The sequence below is a fragment of the Cylas formicarius genome, unplaced genomic scaffold (genome assembly GCF_029955315.1).
Source record: "Cylas formicarius isolate icCylForm1 unplaced genomic scaffold, icCylForm1.1 PGA_scaffold_1__22_contigs__length_36826433, whole genome shotgun sequence".
In the NCBI taxonomy this organism is placed as follows: domain Eukaryota; kingdom Metazoa; phylum Arthropoda; class Insecta; order Coleoptera; family Brentidae; genus Cylas; species Cylas formicarius.
In genome coordinates, this window is record NW_026844264.1 from 19,449,480 (window position 1) to 19,465,994 (window position 16,515).

General features: G+C 33.1%; 3 protein-coding genes across 7 annotated transcripts; 1 reads left to right on the forward strand and 2 right to left on the reverse strand.

Annotated features, from left to right (window-relative positions):
• Positions 1–14: 14 nt before the first annotated feature.
• On the reverse strand, positions 15–1,717 carry LOC132697075 (MICOS complex subunit MIC27). 3 transcript variants are annotated; one of them, XM_060662346.1, is made up of 5 exons: positions 1,586–1,717; positions 1,223–1,496; positions 923–1,168; positions 352–480; positions 15–146 (listed from the first exon to the last, which is right to left on the reverse strand). In XM_060662346.1, the coding sequence occupies exons 1-5, from the start codon at positions 1,598–1,600 to the stop codon at positions 142–144; spliced, it is 669 nt and encodes a 222-aa protein (XP_060518329.1). In that variant the 5' UTR covers positions 1,601–1,717; the 3' UTR covers positions 15–141. The 3 variants fall into 3 exon arrangements, with proteins under 3 accessions (XP_060518329.1, XP_060518328.1, XP_060518327.1); XM_060662345.1 differs by having other exon boundaries at positions 335–480; XM_060662344.1 differs by having other exon boundaries at positions 228–480.
• A 1,455-nt stretch (positions 1,718–3,172) lies between these two features.
• On the reverse strand, positions 3,173–6,924 carry LOC132697437 (origin recognition complex subunit 3). Of its 2 annotated transcripts, none has more exons than XM_060662955.1 (10): positions 6,789–6,924; positions 6,095–6,478; positions 5,887–6,033; positions 5,536–5,814; positions 5,022–5,480; positions 4,643–4,963; positions 4,279–4,584; positions 3,987–4,217; positions 3,735–3,934; positions 3,173–3,662 (listed from the first exon to the last, which is right to left on the reverse strand). In XM_060662955.1, exons 2-10 carry the CDS (start codon positions 6,119–6,121, stop codon positions 3,560–3,562), a joined length of 2,073 nt encoding a protein of 690 aa, XP_060518938.1. In that variant the 5' UTR covers positions 6,122–6,478; positions 6,789–6,924; the 3' UTR covers positions 3,173–3,559. The 2 variants fall into 2 exon arrangements, with proteins under 2 accessions (XP_060518938.1, XP_060518940.1); XM_060662957.1 differs by lacking the exon at positions 6,789–6,924 and adding an exon at positions 6,631–6,646.
• Positions 6,925–6,960: 36 nt separating this feature from the next.
• On the forward strand, positions 6,961–16,289 carry LOC132697436 (TBC1 domain family member 25). 2 transcript variants are annotated; one of them, XM_060662953.1, is made up of 9 exons: positions 6,961–7,031; positions 7,100–7,321; positions 7,372–7,577; positions 7,627–7,813; positions 9,091–9,281; positions 9,333–9,602; positions 10,589–10,826; positions 10,882–11,341; positions 11,398–16,289. In XM_060662953.1, exons 2-9 carry the CDS (start codon positions 7,271–7,273, stop codon positions 12,663–12,665), a joined length of 2,871 nt encoding a protein of 956 aa, XP_060518936.1. In that variant the 5' UTR covers positions 6,961–7,031; positions 7,100–7,270; the 3' UTR covers positions 12,666–16,289. The 2 variants fall into 2 exon arrangements, with proteins under 2 accessions (XP_060518936.1, XP_060518937.1); XM_060662954.1 differs by lacking the exon at positions 6,961–7,031 and having other exon boundaries at positions 7,073–7,321; positions 11,398–12,548; positions 14,487–16,284.
• Positions 16,290–16,515: the final 226 nt, after the last annotated feature.

Consider the following 16,515-nt stretch of genomic DNA (forward strand, 5'->3'; position numbering starts at 1 on the left):
TAAAATACTTTGTATAAAATAGAGGTTTGTATTAACTTCCTTGCTTACAATTTTGTTTATATGGAAATAAATTAAAAGAAACTACCTACTGCATAGAGTAAATAAGATGTGACTAGCGGTTCCCATTGCTGTTACTTTTCATTAACCTGAAAATCAATAAAGTTTAACATATTTTTAATTATGCTGGAGTAGAAAAAAAACATCAATATATCTAATAATGGTTATACCATCTCCTAAGGAAAACCACAGGGAACTAAAGGATGGGTTTTGGATTTGATTCTGCATTTTCAGTCTTTTCATTGGCAACATTCATCTGAGTATCAAAACTACTTACACTCTCTATTCCTTTACCTTCTTTCTCAATTACTTTTTGTGAATCCTCTGAAATAAACGATTTTATTTTTGCTTTTAAAGAGTCCCAGTCTTCAAATGGTAATTTCGGTAGTGTTGGTAACTCTAAAGGTGGATCATCTTTTTTCACTGTAATACATTACAATATCATAGTTTATGAGAAATTGATGAACAATCTTTAATTAAATATAATAGTACTAAAAAATACAGCGTTTTCTGAAAAACATACGCCAATGTTAAATTGTAGAAAAACTGAAAAACAAATTCAAAAATTTTATGACTTAAAATAAACTATGTAGGGTATTTTAGAAAAAATATAATAAGAATATAATGTACCGTGTATTCTGATGTGTAGTATCGTTTTAGTCTCATATTGTAGGTGGCACTTGAACATAAATTTGTTTCTTAATCATGATATAAAAGTCAAACTTCTATTAGAAATCATTCATGGTCATTTCCAAAAATATTCAATTAAAATTTAAAAAAAAATTAATACCATTTCTTTCATTTTTGTAATAATAACTATTATTGACCTCTGCACAATTATGATATCGTTACAGTTATTAATTACCTCCATAAACAAAATTATATGCTACAGTAATATATTTCTTTCCTTGTGTAAGGCCAACTTGAGAATATTCAGATGCCTCTTTTGGATAACATATGGCAGCAATACCCAAAGCCCCAGTAGTAGCATATATTGTTCTTTTAATAAATCCACCACGAAGGCCAAAAATTAATCCTGTTAAGGCACCAATTCCCACTGCACCTACTTTAGGTAATGTATTATCTTCTTGGCGTAAGAACTCGACAACAGCTAAAAACAATTTTTGAAATTTCTGCATTGTAAGAACTATTACAAAAATTATACCGTCGATACTGTCTCTACTCTCATTAAAACTTTGAACCGCTACTTTCTGATAAGCCTTTATTTCATCAGCAATTTTCTCTATAGTTTTCACCGCTGATAAAATAGAGTTTTCCAGTAATACTGGTTCCTGGTCGTCGGGTTGATTTTTTGTGGGAACATCTGAAGTGTAAATCGGAAGTTCGCTAGGTCTGCACCTAAGCCCTTTATTTTCTTCCACTTTCACATCGGATTCTACGACCACCGCCGCAGCCGAGAAAAGTGCCCTTCCTATAACCTTAAAAATGTCTCAGGTTGCGAAAAACTAATTTCGTAATATATTTCATATATTGATAGTATTAAAATATAAAAATGGATTGTACCTACCTTGCTGTAAAACATATCCCTTGAAGAAAAATTATGTAAACTTGAATTTACGTCAACATTTAAAAATGGACAGTACAGAAAAATTAAAAAAAAACACCATAGATAACTTGGAAACCTCAATGATAAATAAGGTAAACTCGGTTGCTACGTACCCGCAAAAATTTTACTTACGTCAGAATGTTTTTTAAGTACAGTGTGATTCGCTATATAATCGGCACACATTAATTTATTTAAAGTGTATATTATGTAGTACTGAAAAATGGGTCACCCTATATATCAATTTAATTTAATTCTTAGAAATATTTTAAGTAAAATTCTTTCAATATACTTTATATCTACAGTTTGTGAATATTCGCTTTTGAAATGTTAAAAACATAAAAAGTCTAGTAAGTTTCTGTAAGAGACGTATAAGAAATCTGAGTAGGTTAAAATTGGGACAATTTTTTATGAACTTATTTTAAAATTTTAAGAATTCTACTTGATACAGATTTTCGTTTCAAGTTTTTCAACTTCATCCTTTGTGGAAGTAAAAACGGGGTAGGAAATTCGAAAATATTTATAGCATATTACTTTCGATTTTCCCCAATCCAAGAAAAAAAAACAAATGTAAAAATCGTTATATTTTTCGGCAGAATTAGTAGGTCAAATTCACGTCCTGCTGACGTCAGACATATCATTTTCCGCACTTGGTGACTAGCTAATGACGTTATTTTGACGACCGCTACCTGGGTAGGCTTTAACTCCTCAATCACAGCTCGTGATTCCCTCTATCGTTAAAAATGTAAACCTCAACTCAATATTAACGAGTTTTTGAAACTGCACTTAACGAGTCGATTGTGCTAGCAGAGAAGATTTGAAATGTATTTAAAATACTTTTTCTACTCCCGTCTGTAAAATACCTAATTACACACCGGTCTAACGTGCGGGAAGGTTCACTTTACCACATCAGTTCCGTTTCCCATGAATACGAACCACTTCGGGCATTTCCGGGATTTTACCGCACGGGTTTGGGAGCAATCGGATGTTTTCGAAGATTTTACCGCATGGCTTGAATTTTGACGTTTGTCAATTCTGACGGTCATGTCCGTGAATGTATTCGTGTTGTTTTGCGAAAATATACCCAAAAACTAACGGTCGCAGAATAATTATACCATGCAACACGTTAGGTAAACTTTTTAAGTCACTCGTTTATTAACCGTTCGTGTCAAATGAACTAATTAATATCTTGCACCATCCAAAAGCCTACTTGTTTTGCAATACATTTTGGAAAGTTAATTTGAAGTTCCTTTAAATCATTTAAAAATATATACAGCTTCCCATACGAAAAATCAATTTTTGTAAAAATTGACTTTGGAAATGGCACTCACATCACTTTTTGCGTGACTTTTTGAGAGAAGGCAGGTTTCCAGTGTCAAATTTGGCCCACGTTGCAAATATTTTTCAATAATTTGTATATTAACGTACCTAATTATTGCGTATATATTGAAAATAGCGAAGGGACAAAAACCATCTTTTAAAGCAAAATGATTAGCCATTTCGTATCGAAAAAGTCGTCTAAAATAAAACTTAACCTTTTATTAACATTAAAGTTAATGGAGTGATTAGGTGAAACGAAAAAATTATAAAATTGCCCTCAGCAAAAGAAATTAAGAAAGATAGAATAACATTTACAAAAGTTATTAGAAATATTAACTAGTTACTGATTACCTACCTGAAATCAAATAACACTGAAAAGAGGATTTAGGTGAAATTTTGAGTTGTCAAACTAACAGATTTCCCTTATTGAACATTTAATCTTACTGTACAGAAATCTGACTGTTTCTGACTCATATAGGAACAACTTATCCAATGATAGACATAGGTAGATAGTAACATAAAGAAATAAATTACTTCATAGCAACTATTAAAAACAAGTACAAAAATCCAAAATTCTTTAAAAAGCAAGGTGGATTATAAAAATTTTAAATTAAAAAGCTACCCGCCCCATGTCAGTCTGGAAACATGATCCAATTTTCGTTTGGAACTCTTAATGAATCCTAAGAATTCCAATTCTGTTACTGCCTGCGTAAAACGCGCTCTGAGGTAAGTTAAGTAAAAAGCGATCTAAAATCTTTTTCCCCTTTCAGCATCAAAGCATTAAAAAGGATACTGTAGACTGGGATCCACAACTTTTTCCAAACCTTCCTCCTCCTCATCGTTTTCTATAGGATCGAGGATACTTAAAAAAGCTTGCAACCAGTCATACAAGTTGATTATTTTGCCACACTCTAGATGTAATTTATATGCTATGCAAATATCTGGCATGCAGGCCTTTATTAAGGAATTATTTTTTGTTTCACAGCAGGAGCACTATAATAAAAGAAATTGAAAAATTGTAATTACTTATCAAAACGGATCATACTTGTAAATAACTATGTGGGTCATTTAAAGCATTATGTATTGCTGATCTTTGGACTCCTGTTATGTTATTTTGGATGGACAGATCATCAAAGAAAAAAATTTCATGGAAGCAAAATGAGGAAGGTTCAAGGAGGTATACTTCGAAATTCTGGGACAAACAAGCCAGCACTTCTCGTCTTATAATGTCATACCTGTCTAGTTTTGGTTTCTCCTTTGCTTTTAAAAATAAAACCTGAATAAACATAAAGTAGATAATTAAAAATATTTGCAAATTACATAGTTCGTCAGTTAACCTGCTTTAGAGCTTTCCTATCAGTAGATTTTGCCAAATGTACTTTCCCATTAGGTTCTTGGGAATTTGGTTCCACCAATTTAATATTGTCCAATTCGTATAAGAACATTTTCAATTCATTTTGGAACTCTTTCAATTTAGTAACTTTGCTTCTTTCATTTAAGTAGCACCCTAATATATCAGTAATTTTTCTAAGCTTTGTGCAAAATTCTTCTTTTGACTGGAAACTGAGCAGTTTAAAACATTCCATATATTCCACACTTTTCGTTATATTGTTTGAAACAGCAACTGCGTAGATTTCCCTAATCTAAACATAAAATAATTTTGATTTAAAGACATGCATTGATAATACAATTTTTCTTTACCTGTTGTCCTAGAGGATGTCCAGGCAAATCTCTCACTAAAACATGCAGACATCTTAAAAATATATGAAATCTTTTAATGTATTTCTGAAGATCATAAACCTTTTCATATAAAACTTGTCCAAAGTAGTCATCATCAGTTAGCAATTTTATTTTATTTTTGGGTGATTCATTTTCTACAAGCTTTCGAAAGGAAAAAATTTGTCGCACATTTTCAAAATCCTCATGATCAAATTGATTGGTTATAAGATCTTGAAGTTCATATTTGTCTAAAGTACACAAACTTATCCCATTTCCATATTCAAAATGTTCCATTGCAGCATACTATTAAATTGATTTTATTGCAGTGTTTTAAAAACTAATTAATAAAATCGTAACTCACCTTAATGTTTTGGATGAAATTGTTCACAGAAAAATCATAAAACAGAAAAATGTCACCAAATAAATTGAATACTTTGCCCCCCAACTGAAATGCACAGTTTGGGTTCAGGAAGACATTTTCCAAAATCATATTAAGATGAACTGATGACAATTGGCATTTGAAAACTTCTATGCTCATTTTAGATGTGACATGGTATGGGAATAAATTGTACAATGACGTCAAAGATGTGGCAATTCCAAATAAAAATACAAATGGTAATCGGTTTATGTAAGAACTAACTATTAAAATAAATTTCTGTAAAACACTGACATTGAAACCTTCAAAATCTGGAATGATTATCACTAGAGGATTTTTTTGTTTTTCTGAAGTATTTTTGTTGATGCTCTCATACCAGCTTTGAAGAAGGGGCAAGTTTAAGTTATTCTTTTTAATATCTAGGCCTTGGCCATTCCTATAATCCTAAAATGAAAAATTTATATAAAACTAAATTCACATTTTTGTATTTACTACATACATCTGCAGAGTCATCCACATCCTTGTATATGAACTGACTGATCATATTTTCCATGAGATATTTCAAATTATTACAATCTTGACTATATAAACATGCAACATAAGGTGTGATTTCTGTTCGAATCTGTTTTTCAAGTGCTTTAAACTGAATATCATGATCTGGCATGTTTATACCGGTTATGAGAATTGCAGTTTTAATTTCATTCTGGAGATGGCAACTGTTCTTTATAAAACACAAAAGACCTGTCGTTCTTAAGGTGAACATTTCTTGGGTAATTTGCTACAAAAAATAGTTACAAATACCAGCTATTATTGGCACTATGTTAAAACACAGATTTAAAAATATACATACATCTATTTGTTTTGATATTTGAGACCATAAATTATGATTCTGTTGGTACCACAGGTTCCGGCTAATTGCATGGCTTGCTGTATGCAACCTTCCTGGCTTTGAACTGATTTTATTCCTCTTAAATTCATTTTTAAATGGAAAAACACCCTAAAACCAAATGAAATTAGAAAAGAAAATTTATATATACAACATAATATTTTTTGAGTACTTTTGACACAGATATCGTAACATCCATTTAAAGCAAATTATTAAAAACTGTTGAATGTGAGACACTATTAATAAAAGGGAATGAAAACACCCATCATTAAATTTCTAGGTTAACTATCATTTGAAACCAGAAGGCGCGAGAATGTATCTATCATTGTTTCTGGTTAATCACGGAATACAAACACTTAACCAAAACACTATCCCAATGTTTGAAGCGAGTGGTCCTTTGGATAAATATGTGCGAATATCTTATACAAAAAGACGAAAACACTGTTTGAACTTCAGTGAGTGGACGTTAAATGTAGACTTTTCTCTATTGTTGCCTTGTTATACTCTGCCTCCTGTGTACATATTTTCAAATAATAGTCCTCTCTTCTCTATCAACCTAACAACAGAATAATAGAAATTAACCAAATACTTGTTGATTTCTACACAATTAATATGCAGAACGGTAATGGGAATATTAGACTACGGTCAAACAAACTCATTCTCCCAGTGTGCTAAGGATCACAGAAAAATAAAGCTAGGGTCACATACTATAAAAAAATACCAAATAGAGCATCAAAGGTTGCGGAATTGACTTCTAACCATAGATAAGAAATATACAAAGGACTTCTGGCGTGCTTCTAGCCTAGAAGATGTATTCTGGGCTAGAAGTATAATCCTCGGCTCTAGCGAGAGCAACAAAATGTTACCTTTCTCAGAATATCTGCGGTTCCGGTTTTAAAATTCTCCAGATTGATTCCCATTAGTTCATCGGCAAAATTGGGGGATAAGCCTGTCATTGAAGGGAGACATTAATTTATCACTATTTATCACTTTATGTTATTTCCTGTTATAGACATATATATTTATTATTTATTATTATTATTATTCATCATTTCATGTTATTTCCTGTTATAGATACTATATATAACGTATCGCAAAATAATGCTTTGGTAGGTTTGGATCGATAGGCGTCTTTGAATCTATCGTGCGCCACTGACTTTGACGTTTTGATTTTAAGGTTGTTTAAATTTTCCAAATGATTAATTTACAACCTCTTCAGGATCTTTAGAATATTTCCAATAATAAGTCGAATTCTCCAATATGGTTCTTTACTATCCAGTATGTGTTTTAATACATGATTGATTCAAGAAAAATCGATCTTATGGGTCCTTAAAGATTTAATGAAAAAATGTCTGGCGTCTTTGGATACAGCCGCGAAGCTGTTAGGGTGAAAGTTAAGGTATTGTTTTTGTGGTGTTTAAATTAATGTTAATAAGATAATTTTTTCAGAAATGTGAAGGGAATCACCAACCAGAACTAAGGAAGTTTAGTGTAGACCCTCAAATAACATCATTTGAAGTACTGCAAAGCATTTTGGCTAAAGCGTTTGATTTAAAGGGGGATTTTGCTATATCTTACAGAGCTTATGATGCTAATGGACAGGAAATATATATGAGACTTTTATCAGACTGGGATTTAGATGCTGCATTTTTAAAGTAAGCAAGAGCTAACATTTATTCAGTATTCAGATGCTTATTCTTATAGAGCGCATAATGCGTCGGTAGTTACAAATGTGGAACCTTGTCTGTGCCTCAGAGTTGATTTAAAACCTTTTGAAGAATCTGTAGATGATTGGGAAACGAGACGAAATGTTTCAATTATTACTCAAATTCGTACAGCTACAAGTCAAGAAGCTAAACCTTCCTCACGGTTTCATGGGGTGTTTAATCAGGTAGTAATTTAAAGTAATTTTACAGGCATTATTAGATGTTAAACAGTGGAAGATGCCACTAAGAAATATATAAATTTCTGCTTTTTTAAAAATCGAATCAGTGTGATCTATTGCAAATGTTACTCTCCTCTAACTGTGTTATTTTTCATAAAAAAAAAAAATTCAAAACTTGTAGGGTTTAATGTGTAGATTTACTATTACATACTTATTTATATACAAGGTGTGTATATTATTTCATATAAATAAAGGTTCTTTTATGTTGATTTCGAAAATAAGTAATATGTTACAGTTATTAACACATTTACATTATTATGGTATCACGTTAACTCCACGTCTTTTGTTTAATTATGGCAATGGGCCTGTTTCACTTTTTTTGAATTTTCGAAATCTAAACTAGAACACACTCTATAGCGATATACAAAATTTAATTTTTTTTGCAAAATGTTAAAGCCCCTAAATAAAATAAAATAACTTGGGCGCTGTGAACATGGGGCGTGGTTTTAATTGGAAAGTGTTAAGTTTACTGTTTAGTATGAGCGTAATAATTTAAAATGAGTGGCTAATAGGTATTGTGTGGTACCCAATTGCCCCAATACTTTGAGCAATACCTCTGGAAAACAATTTATAAGCACACCTTCCGATCCGAAAGTGTGAAGAGTTTGCCAGAATGTGATGGTTTAAGATGTTTTTTGATCAGACAAAACCAGTGCACACTGTTGTGAAGACCATTTTGACTTAAGTCTTTCATACCATATACGATTAATTTGCTAAATTTAAGCACGTGAGAGTAAATTGTAAAATTGTTGTTTTTTTCAATTTATCTAAAACTTTAATTATCTGGTCAGGATGTAAATCATTAATATTGTTATTTATTTTATTTTACTCCTAAATAAATTTGTTGTTTAAATTTAATCACAAAAAGGTATCTGTGAGAGGGGGTGTCATCCTGTTGCCATATAATTTCCGCTAATTCATTGATTCTGATGTTTTTAAAAATCTTTTTTTCTAAAATGTAAAATAAGAAAGTTAAATGGGGAACATTTATAGCGGATCACCCCTGTACACCAACTTAAAAAGAGTTAATAAAAAATTAAAGATATTACTGTGAATTGACAAAGTTTTTAAGTGCAAATGTATGCTTATAAAATCGCAAGTCCGAGATCTCATTATGTCTGAACAAACCACACTCCAGAAGGTATCCAACAGTTATGCCTCAACTAACCAAAAGGAAAAAAATGTAAGTTTTTTGTGTATATTGGTTTTGTTGTTTTTATTAGGTGGGTAAGACCCTCAATATGGTTCAGAAAGCCTTGAATTTTGGTGAAGACGGGAATACTGTCTTGCAACCCCCAAGAGCACCACTTTCTGATGGAGAATTCAGGAAGTACTGTGATGCAGTGGGGCAAATTATTTACCCCAAAGAATTACGATCTGCTATTTATTTTGGTGGAATTGAACCTAGTCTAAGGTTAGTTTTATAACACATTAAATTGACTAATGATTTGGCATTATTATCTAGAAAAGTGGTATGGAAACACCTGCTTAATATCTATCCTGATGGCATGACTGGGAGAGGTCGTATGGACTATATTAAAAAGAAGGCTATGGAATATATATCCCTGCGCGAAACTTGGAGGCAGGCCATAGCACAGGGACCAGTGGTAGGGGAACTGGCTTATACCACTGGCATGGTGCGTAAAGACGTCTTGCGCACTGATAGGCATCACCCATTTTACGCTGGCAGCGACGATAATCAAAACATTGCTTCCCTGTTCAATATTCTTACTACGTGAGTATTTGCTTGCAAGTAAAAATAATATAAAATTTTACATATATCATAATGGTAAAATATAGGTTTAAAATAAAGATAACAAAAAATGGTGTCAAAAGATTACAGCTAAAAAGAAAAGCCAGCAAGTCTGTTTTTAGACAACTTTGAAAAATTGAAATTTATTAGGTAACTCAAATAGGCTAATTAGGTAATAAACTGATATGGTAATAATTAAATAATAATAATTCAATTTCTTTGTTAAAAAAAAAGATTTTATAAATACTAAATGGTGGCAAAGTGATTATACTAACCCTTACACACTCTAAAAGAAAAGTGTTTGCCAGAAAACCCTATATAAAGTTTTTTTATCTTTATTTAATATATTCCAAAAAAAATTAGAAAAAAAATTGTGGGATGGTTATTCATTTTTCCCTTAACTTTATTAAAGGTTATGTTAAAATTCATCAGGGTCACTTAAAAACATTGGTTTGCCAACAAAAAAGATAACATGTATGATGTATAATGTACAATCATAGCTGATATTTTTAAATATATTGGTTCCTTTAAAAATTACATTTTTGTCCAACAACAGATAGTGAGAATATCACTGTCGATTAGCAACCTGTAAATTGTGATAATTAGGGAACATACACTTTTAACTCGATTAGCATGACGTCATTATAAATGGGTATAATTCTTATTATAATCATAGTCCAACATCTAGTTCTACAATAACCTGAAAGCCGAGAAACACATATTGCAACACTGGTATTAAAATTCCTTTCAGAAATATTGCCTTTAATAACCCAGAAACTTAAAACCCCAGTTATTAATTTACCTAGATATCCCGAATTTTTTTTATCTCACTGGTAAGACTAAGTTTATCTATTTATGTTATATAAGAGTGGATATTAGAAAATATATTTAGTTTTTTTCTGTTTATGTTATATTTATATTATGCATTTAAAAATCCAGTTTAAAACTATGTTTTTTTTTATTTACAGTTATGCTTTAAACCATCCAAAGGTATCCTATTGTCAAGGAATGAGTGATCTAGCATCTCCCTTTCTCGTAACTATGAATGACGAAGCACACGCTTATATATGTTTTTGTGCGTTGATGCAAAGGCTTGCGACAAATTTTATGATCGACGGGATAGCGATGACGCAAAAATTTACCCATTTAGCTGAAGGAATTATGTACTATGATCCAGAATTTTATAATTATTTGAAGATACATCAGGTATATTGGTATTCATTTGAACGGCTTAGGGAGTAGTTAATGAAACGCGTTGCAGGCTGATGATCTTCTATTTTGTTATCGCTGGCTGCTCCTTGAAATGAAACGGGAATTCGCGTTTGAAGATTCGCTGCGTATGCTTGAAGTTCTTTGGAGTTCTTTGCCAGCAGACCCGCCTTGTAAGGAATTGCCTCTATTTGATGTAAAATTTCATTTGACTCCGCCAATGGGCACACCCCCCATAAGCCCGTTAGTCAAAACACCACGAGAAAACGCCTACACGAAAGTGTGTGCTCTGCGGAGACAAAGTTCATCGATCTCATTAAGTAATTATAGTTGTTGTAAGCCAGGCGTAGTAAAAAGACAGAATCATAGCTTAGATGAGACAATAAGTCAATGTAGGAATGGTATTATAGATTTTAAACTTAACAAGAATCAGAGCTTGGATGATGCGGCTCTCACTCACCATGCAAAAAGTAAAAGTAATGACGTAAGCCCAAAATCTCCAAGTAAACTGGGTAATTATAACAACAGATTAATTTTTATTGCTTGTTTTAAAGGGCCATTGTTACAGCCTGCAAAGAAGATGAATCTATTTCACCTCGACCACGATCCGTTTCGCCTTTAGAGGTTAAGTCTGACTCTATAGAACTTAACAATCGGATTAACACACACCAGATGGCATTTAGAGCGAAAAGTGCTAGTTTATCTTCTAGCATGTCAAATCTGATCAAAAATACGAAACGAACTGGTCATTTTAAAGATTTGAAGGACAAAATAGCTGCCGCTAAATTTTTCTCGTCATTGGATAGACTAGATCTTACTCCATCAATAAAAGAGGAAGAGGAACATCCAAGAAGGATCGTTACAAATCTGAATGAGTTTTTAAGCCTTGCGGGCGTCAACAAAAATAGAATTGCCGATAAGTCTATAGAATCTACCAAGTTCGCCAAAGATAAACCTAAAATTTTGCTCACTAGGTCAAGCCTGGACGATTCTGAAAGCTCAAGTTTTGACAAACCTAAGGATTCTTCCACGTCGAACACTTTCACTGACGACACCGATACTTTCGATGAGTATAGTCCAGACGATTCTCAAGAGTATTTTCCGTTAACTACCTCAGTAACTAGAGAACTGCGTTTAGAGCTGGAGAATTTAGATAGAAAAGTTTTTGGGGACAAATTTGTAAATCGATTTGATGACTCGCCACCAAGCGAGTGTGAATCAAAAACTAGGAAACTAGATGAGCTGCCAGCACAAAAGATGACCAGCGGTGATATATTTGTTTGGGAAAATCCTTTACATCAAGGTAGCCCTAAACATATTTTGAACTATTCTCATACACCAGATGAACAGGCAGAAATCGATTTTGATACTCCAACCATAGTCAATGAAACGTCAGCCACTAAAACTGTAACTCCAATAAAGATTATTAATACAACCAGTAAAATTGAGACTCCTCAAAGAGTTGTGATTAACATTGCCCAGTCCATCAGTCAACCGAATACTTATCATATACCGGCCAATTGTCCAATGTTGACCAACTCTTGCGAAGAGGTGACGGAGTCTATTAAAGCCCCCTCTATGCTGCCGCCACCAAATGAGTTCGGAGGAGGAAACCCTTTTCTGATGTTCTTGTGTTTAACGGTTTTATTGCAGCATCGGGATCATATCATCAGCAAAGGTATGGACTACAACGAGATGGCCATGCATTTCGACAAAATGGTAAGAAAGCACGATGTGACGCGGGTGTTGAATCAGGCCAGGCAGATGTACGCGAGATATATTAAACAACATACAATTGCGCATCACCAATTAGATGCCAAACATGAAGACTGTTAATTTTTGTATAACTTGTGGTTCGTTTAAGCAGAGTCTTACGCAAAGGTGATTTGGCAATATCAATTATTGTTCATGACCTTTATCCATAAGGACAAAACTGGGGTAGTTGGAACAGTATGTGATTGCTTTAAAATAGTTTTGGTTGGATGATTGAGGTGTATGCTTTTTTGCATTTCATCAACTAAGGAATACAAAAATGATATTGTCGATTCCTGGTCTGGTTAAAATTGTGCCTAATAAAATAATGCCACGGCGCAACAATTCGCTGAGGAAAGATTTGAATGGGCGGGTTAGATAACTGTAATCATAATTATAAATAATCACAAGGATAAAACAACTTTAGTAAACATAATCGTAATTTTATGAACAATTTGGACACCCTTTTCAAATTTTAACTTTTATGATTAAGACCTTTGCATATAATCTTCAATGAAACATGGCAACATTTCCGAATATCAGAAACCAGTGGTATCAATTCATAAATCTAGTGACTCAACAAATGTGATAACTTACCGCCATATTTGCATCATCAGCTAATGCGCTTGTGTTCTGAAATGATCTATGATCACTTCGTTTTCACAAGCAATTCAACATAATTAAACTATACATCTATTGAGTTTCTGATGATACTTTGGAGTTGCATATATACCGATATAAGTAGTGCTAGTGAAAAACTTAAGAAATCATAGAGGCATTCTATTTTCATGAGTTAAAAGCTATCTTATCAAATAAACTGAACTTTACTTCGTCTAAAATCTAAGTCTAGCCAGGTGTGCCTCAAGAGTCGGTCTTGGGCCAACTGCTTTTCAACATGTTCATCGATGACATCAATTTTCTGCTTCTTATATTACTTATTTCTATTACTGACAATTTAAAGTTTTTCATCAAAATTGTTACATTTTGGGGATATATGAACTATAAGTTTTGCCAACTTTTCAACCCTTTCCTCTAGAAGGATGCTGAGGGAGCTCAAATTGATCCACAACATCATCGACTGTACAATTGAGTATCTCTACCCTACTTCTAGGATTTCTAGGAATGCTGCCTTAGTTTGCCTTCGTAGGCATGTAAATGCTAATGATTAAAATTTTCTTCTCAAATTTTTTTTGGTTATTGTTGGATAGTTTTGGTGACGTTTAGTGTTGATGTGTCTACTTAAGACAGGTGTCGGTGATTACTGTTAATGATTTCACTTCAGGAGCCAAGATCACGACTCAAAAGTTTCATCGACAATTTCAGAGCCGACTATGCATTCCACTCGCGCTCTGACGATGCTGCCAAAAACTAGATTATATGGACTTTTTTATACCCAGTGAACCATTTGTATAACATATTTTTCCACCAGATTTTAAGCCAAATTACGCTAACAACAGTTTCTTTGTGTTGACTTTCATGCTTTTATTTTGGTTGTGATTTTATTTCCACTGATCTTTGTTTCTGTTTAACTAGCGCTACAGTAAGTTTCTTATTTCTACTGATTATTGATTATATTAGAATTTTGTTTTGATCCCGTGATGATCGGTAAAAGGCTGCAGTGTGGTGCAATACCGGTTTTAGTTATTTTTCGTTGCTAATTTCAAGAACTACTAAGATAGAGTGTCATTATTACAAAATTTTCAAATTTGATATAAATTCTTTGTTATTAAACTTGTATCCTGAACGCTTCTAAAAATTGTATAAATTTGAAATTTAACAAGTATTATCGAATTGATTTTGGATACTAAAAATTTTGCTACACATGAACAGCGTTTGAAAGCGCAAAAAAGTGAAAATTAATGAGATCTCTGGCGCAAAAAAATTATTGCATTGCGTTTGTTCCAGAAATCAGCCGCAGGGATAGAAAATCCCATTTTGCTGCCAGAAACAAAGCACTATTAGCAATCCAGAAGAAATTTTACAGTAAACCAAAAATTTAAAAACCTGGATCACGAACGGCGGCCTTGGCCTGGAACATGAAGGCCACAAAGGCAACGAAAGCGCCGCGAATGCTAGTCAGACCACATGTTCAGACCCTTTTGTTGGGTGGCTAAACAAAACCCTTGAAAATTCAACTAACAATAAATAGATGGAAAGAGAATGTCGGAAATGGTGGACGGACATGCCAGGACAAAGACAGGCCATGGACGATTCTATGGTCCAAATTTACAATAGACCTGCTAAACAACAATAGAATAATCACTGTTCACGGGCTACTGCCCACTTAACAGGTATCTAAGTCTAATGAGAGTGGAAAAAAACACTGAACACAGATTTTACCACGAAAAAGAGGAAACACCCACAGATATTCCACGCTATATCGAGAGAGTGTTTCCATCTTCTGGTCGAAATCAAACCAGGGGTAACAAGTTACATGAAGGAGCCACTATTGAAGCTGTGGATTCTAGTCATAGAGATGAACCTATATAAAGGTCTATAACGATAGAGAAAATCACAATACATCTTTTGTCAGTGACAGACAGGCCAATTGTTGTTGATATGAGAAAGTGATACAGAAAGTGGATTTTGAAAGTTAAGAAAGTAATTTCTAACATTTTGTTTTGACCGATTTACTTACTTAGTTTTGCATGGCCATTTGAACTTTTCTAAAGACATATCCAATGTCCATGTTCTTTCCATCCCAAATATTAGAAGCTATTATAATAAATATAAATAAGCATTATCTCTTAAATGTGGATACATCTAGACTTTCTTTTTTTTCCTTCTGCATTGCAACCACAGCAGCGATCAAGTTCAAATCGAATCAAATCAAATTTTGACCAATGGAAGTCTGCAACTATAATAAGTCGTCCCACTGAGCGACTTCCTTCTACCTGCCTTCCTGGTGGAGGTGAACAATGGTTCAAGGCGAAGCGACGCTTAAACCAAAGAGTATAGGTTAGAGGGGAAGGTTGCGTATACTGTTACGAATGGCATCTAATATTTTGTGCCCAAGCATTGAAAATACTACAATAGCTTGTAACGGATATTAGAACTTTTATATTTTAATAAAAAAAAAAAAATTAAAACTATTTCGACATAATTTTTTTTTTCACATTTTACCTTTCAAACTTTGAATTGAATTGAACCGTACGTCCCGCGCGTTTGCCACTAATGGTAGCCTTCCCCTCTGTCTTATACTAGTTGGCTTAAACATCAACCGGTGGTTGCGCGCCACTTAGATTTATCCCACTCTGGCAAATTGTTTATTAAATTTCGAATATTAGTATTCCTAAAATTTTGTTGGAAAAGTATCAAACATAGTTATACTCGTAGGAAATATACTCTGCCTACACGAACCCTGGTATATTGTCACTGTGATATTTTAATTGAATTCTTTGTAGTTTTCTTTTGTGAAGTAACTGTGTAAACATTATCGGCCTTAGTGATACATATTATCTGTATATTACGTATTCGGTCCATTATGCGACTGAGAGTGCATTAGTTTTTTTTGTCTTATGTTTCTATTATCACGCTTGGTACTTTAACATATTATTTAAATGCACTAAGACATGGATAGTTTTTCCTAGCAATATTTAAATAAAAGACTTGTTTAAGTTGGAATGGGGCGGTTTTTTTCGTTTGTGATAATTGAAACGAAAAATAATTACAGTTTCGCATAGATTTTGAGTCTCACGCATGAAAGAGAAGCCCAATGGAGAGGGAGAAATGAAACAGCTCGCTACTAGGAAAGAAAACAATTATAATCAAATTTTTAATAAAAAATATTAAATTACATACAATTTGTTGAACACAATTTTCCGATTCCAGCGTCGACTGGATAACAAAACATATTTTTATATTTAGGTTAAAGATAATGCTACATGCAAACTATTGCACACACAAGCCAAGGCAAATAGGAAACAAATTCAAT

Bases quoted from the DNA above. Each gene is read 5' to 3' on its own strand.
- LOC132697075 (XM_060662344.1), bottom strand. The intron at 1,169-1,222 runs GTATAATTTTTG...AATTGTTTTTAG, and splicing joins GAGTAGAGACAGTATCGACG to CTGTTGTCGAGTTCTTACGC. The intron at 481-922 runs GTAATTAATAAC...AATGTATTACAG, and splicing joins ATATAATTTTGTTTATGGAG to TGAAAAAAGATGATCCACCT.
- LOC132697437 (XM_060662955.1), bottom strand. From the start codon at position 6,121: ATGGATGTTACGATATCTGTGTCAAAA. The intron at 6,034-6,094 runs GTACTCAAAAAA...ATTTGGTTTTAG, and splicing joins TTACGATATCTGTGTCAAAA to GGTGTTTTTCCATTTAAAAA. The intron at 4,585-4,642 runs GTAAAGAAAAAT...TTTTATGTTTAG, and splicing joins GACATCCTCTAGGACAACAG to ATTAGGGAAATCTACGCAGT.
- LOC132697436 (XM_060662953.1), top strand. From the start codon at position 7,271: ATGTCTGGCGTCTTTGGATACAGCCGCGAAGCTGTTAGGGTGAAAGTT. The intron at 7,578-7,626 runs GTAAGCAAGAGC...TTATTCTTATAG, and splicing joins TTAGATGCTGCATTTTTAAA to AGCGCATAATGCGTCGGTAG. The intron at 9,603-10,588 runs GTGAGTATTTGC...TTTTATTTACAG, and splicing joins CTGTTCAATATTCTTACTAC to TTATGCTTTAAACCATCCAA.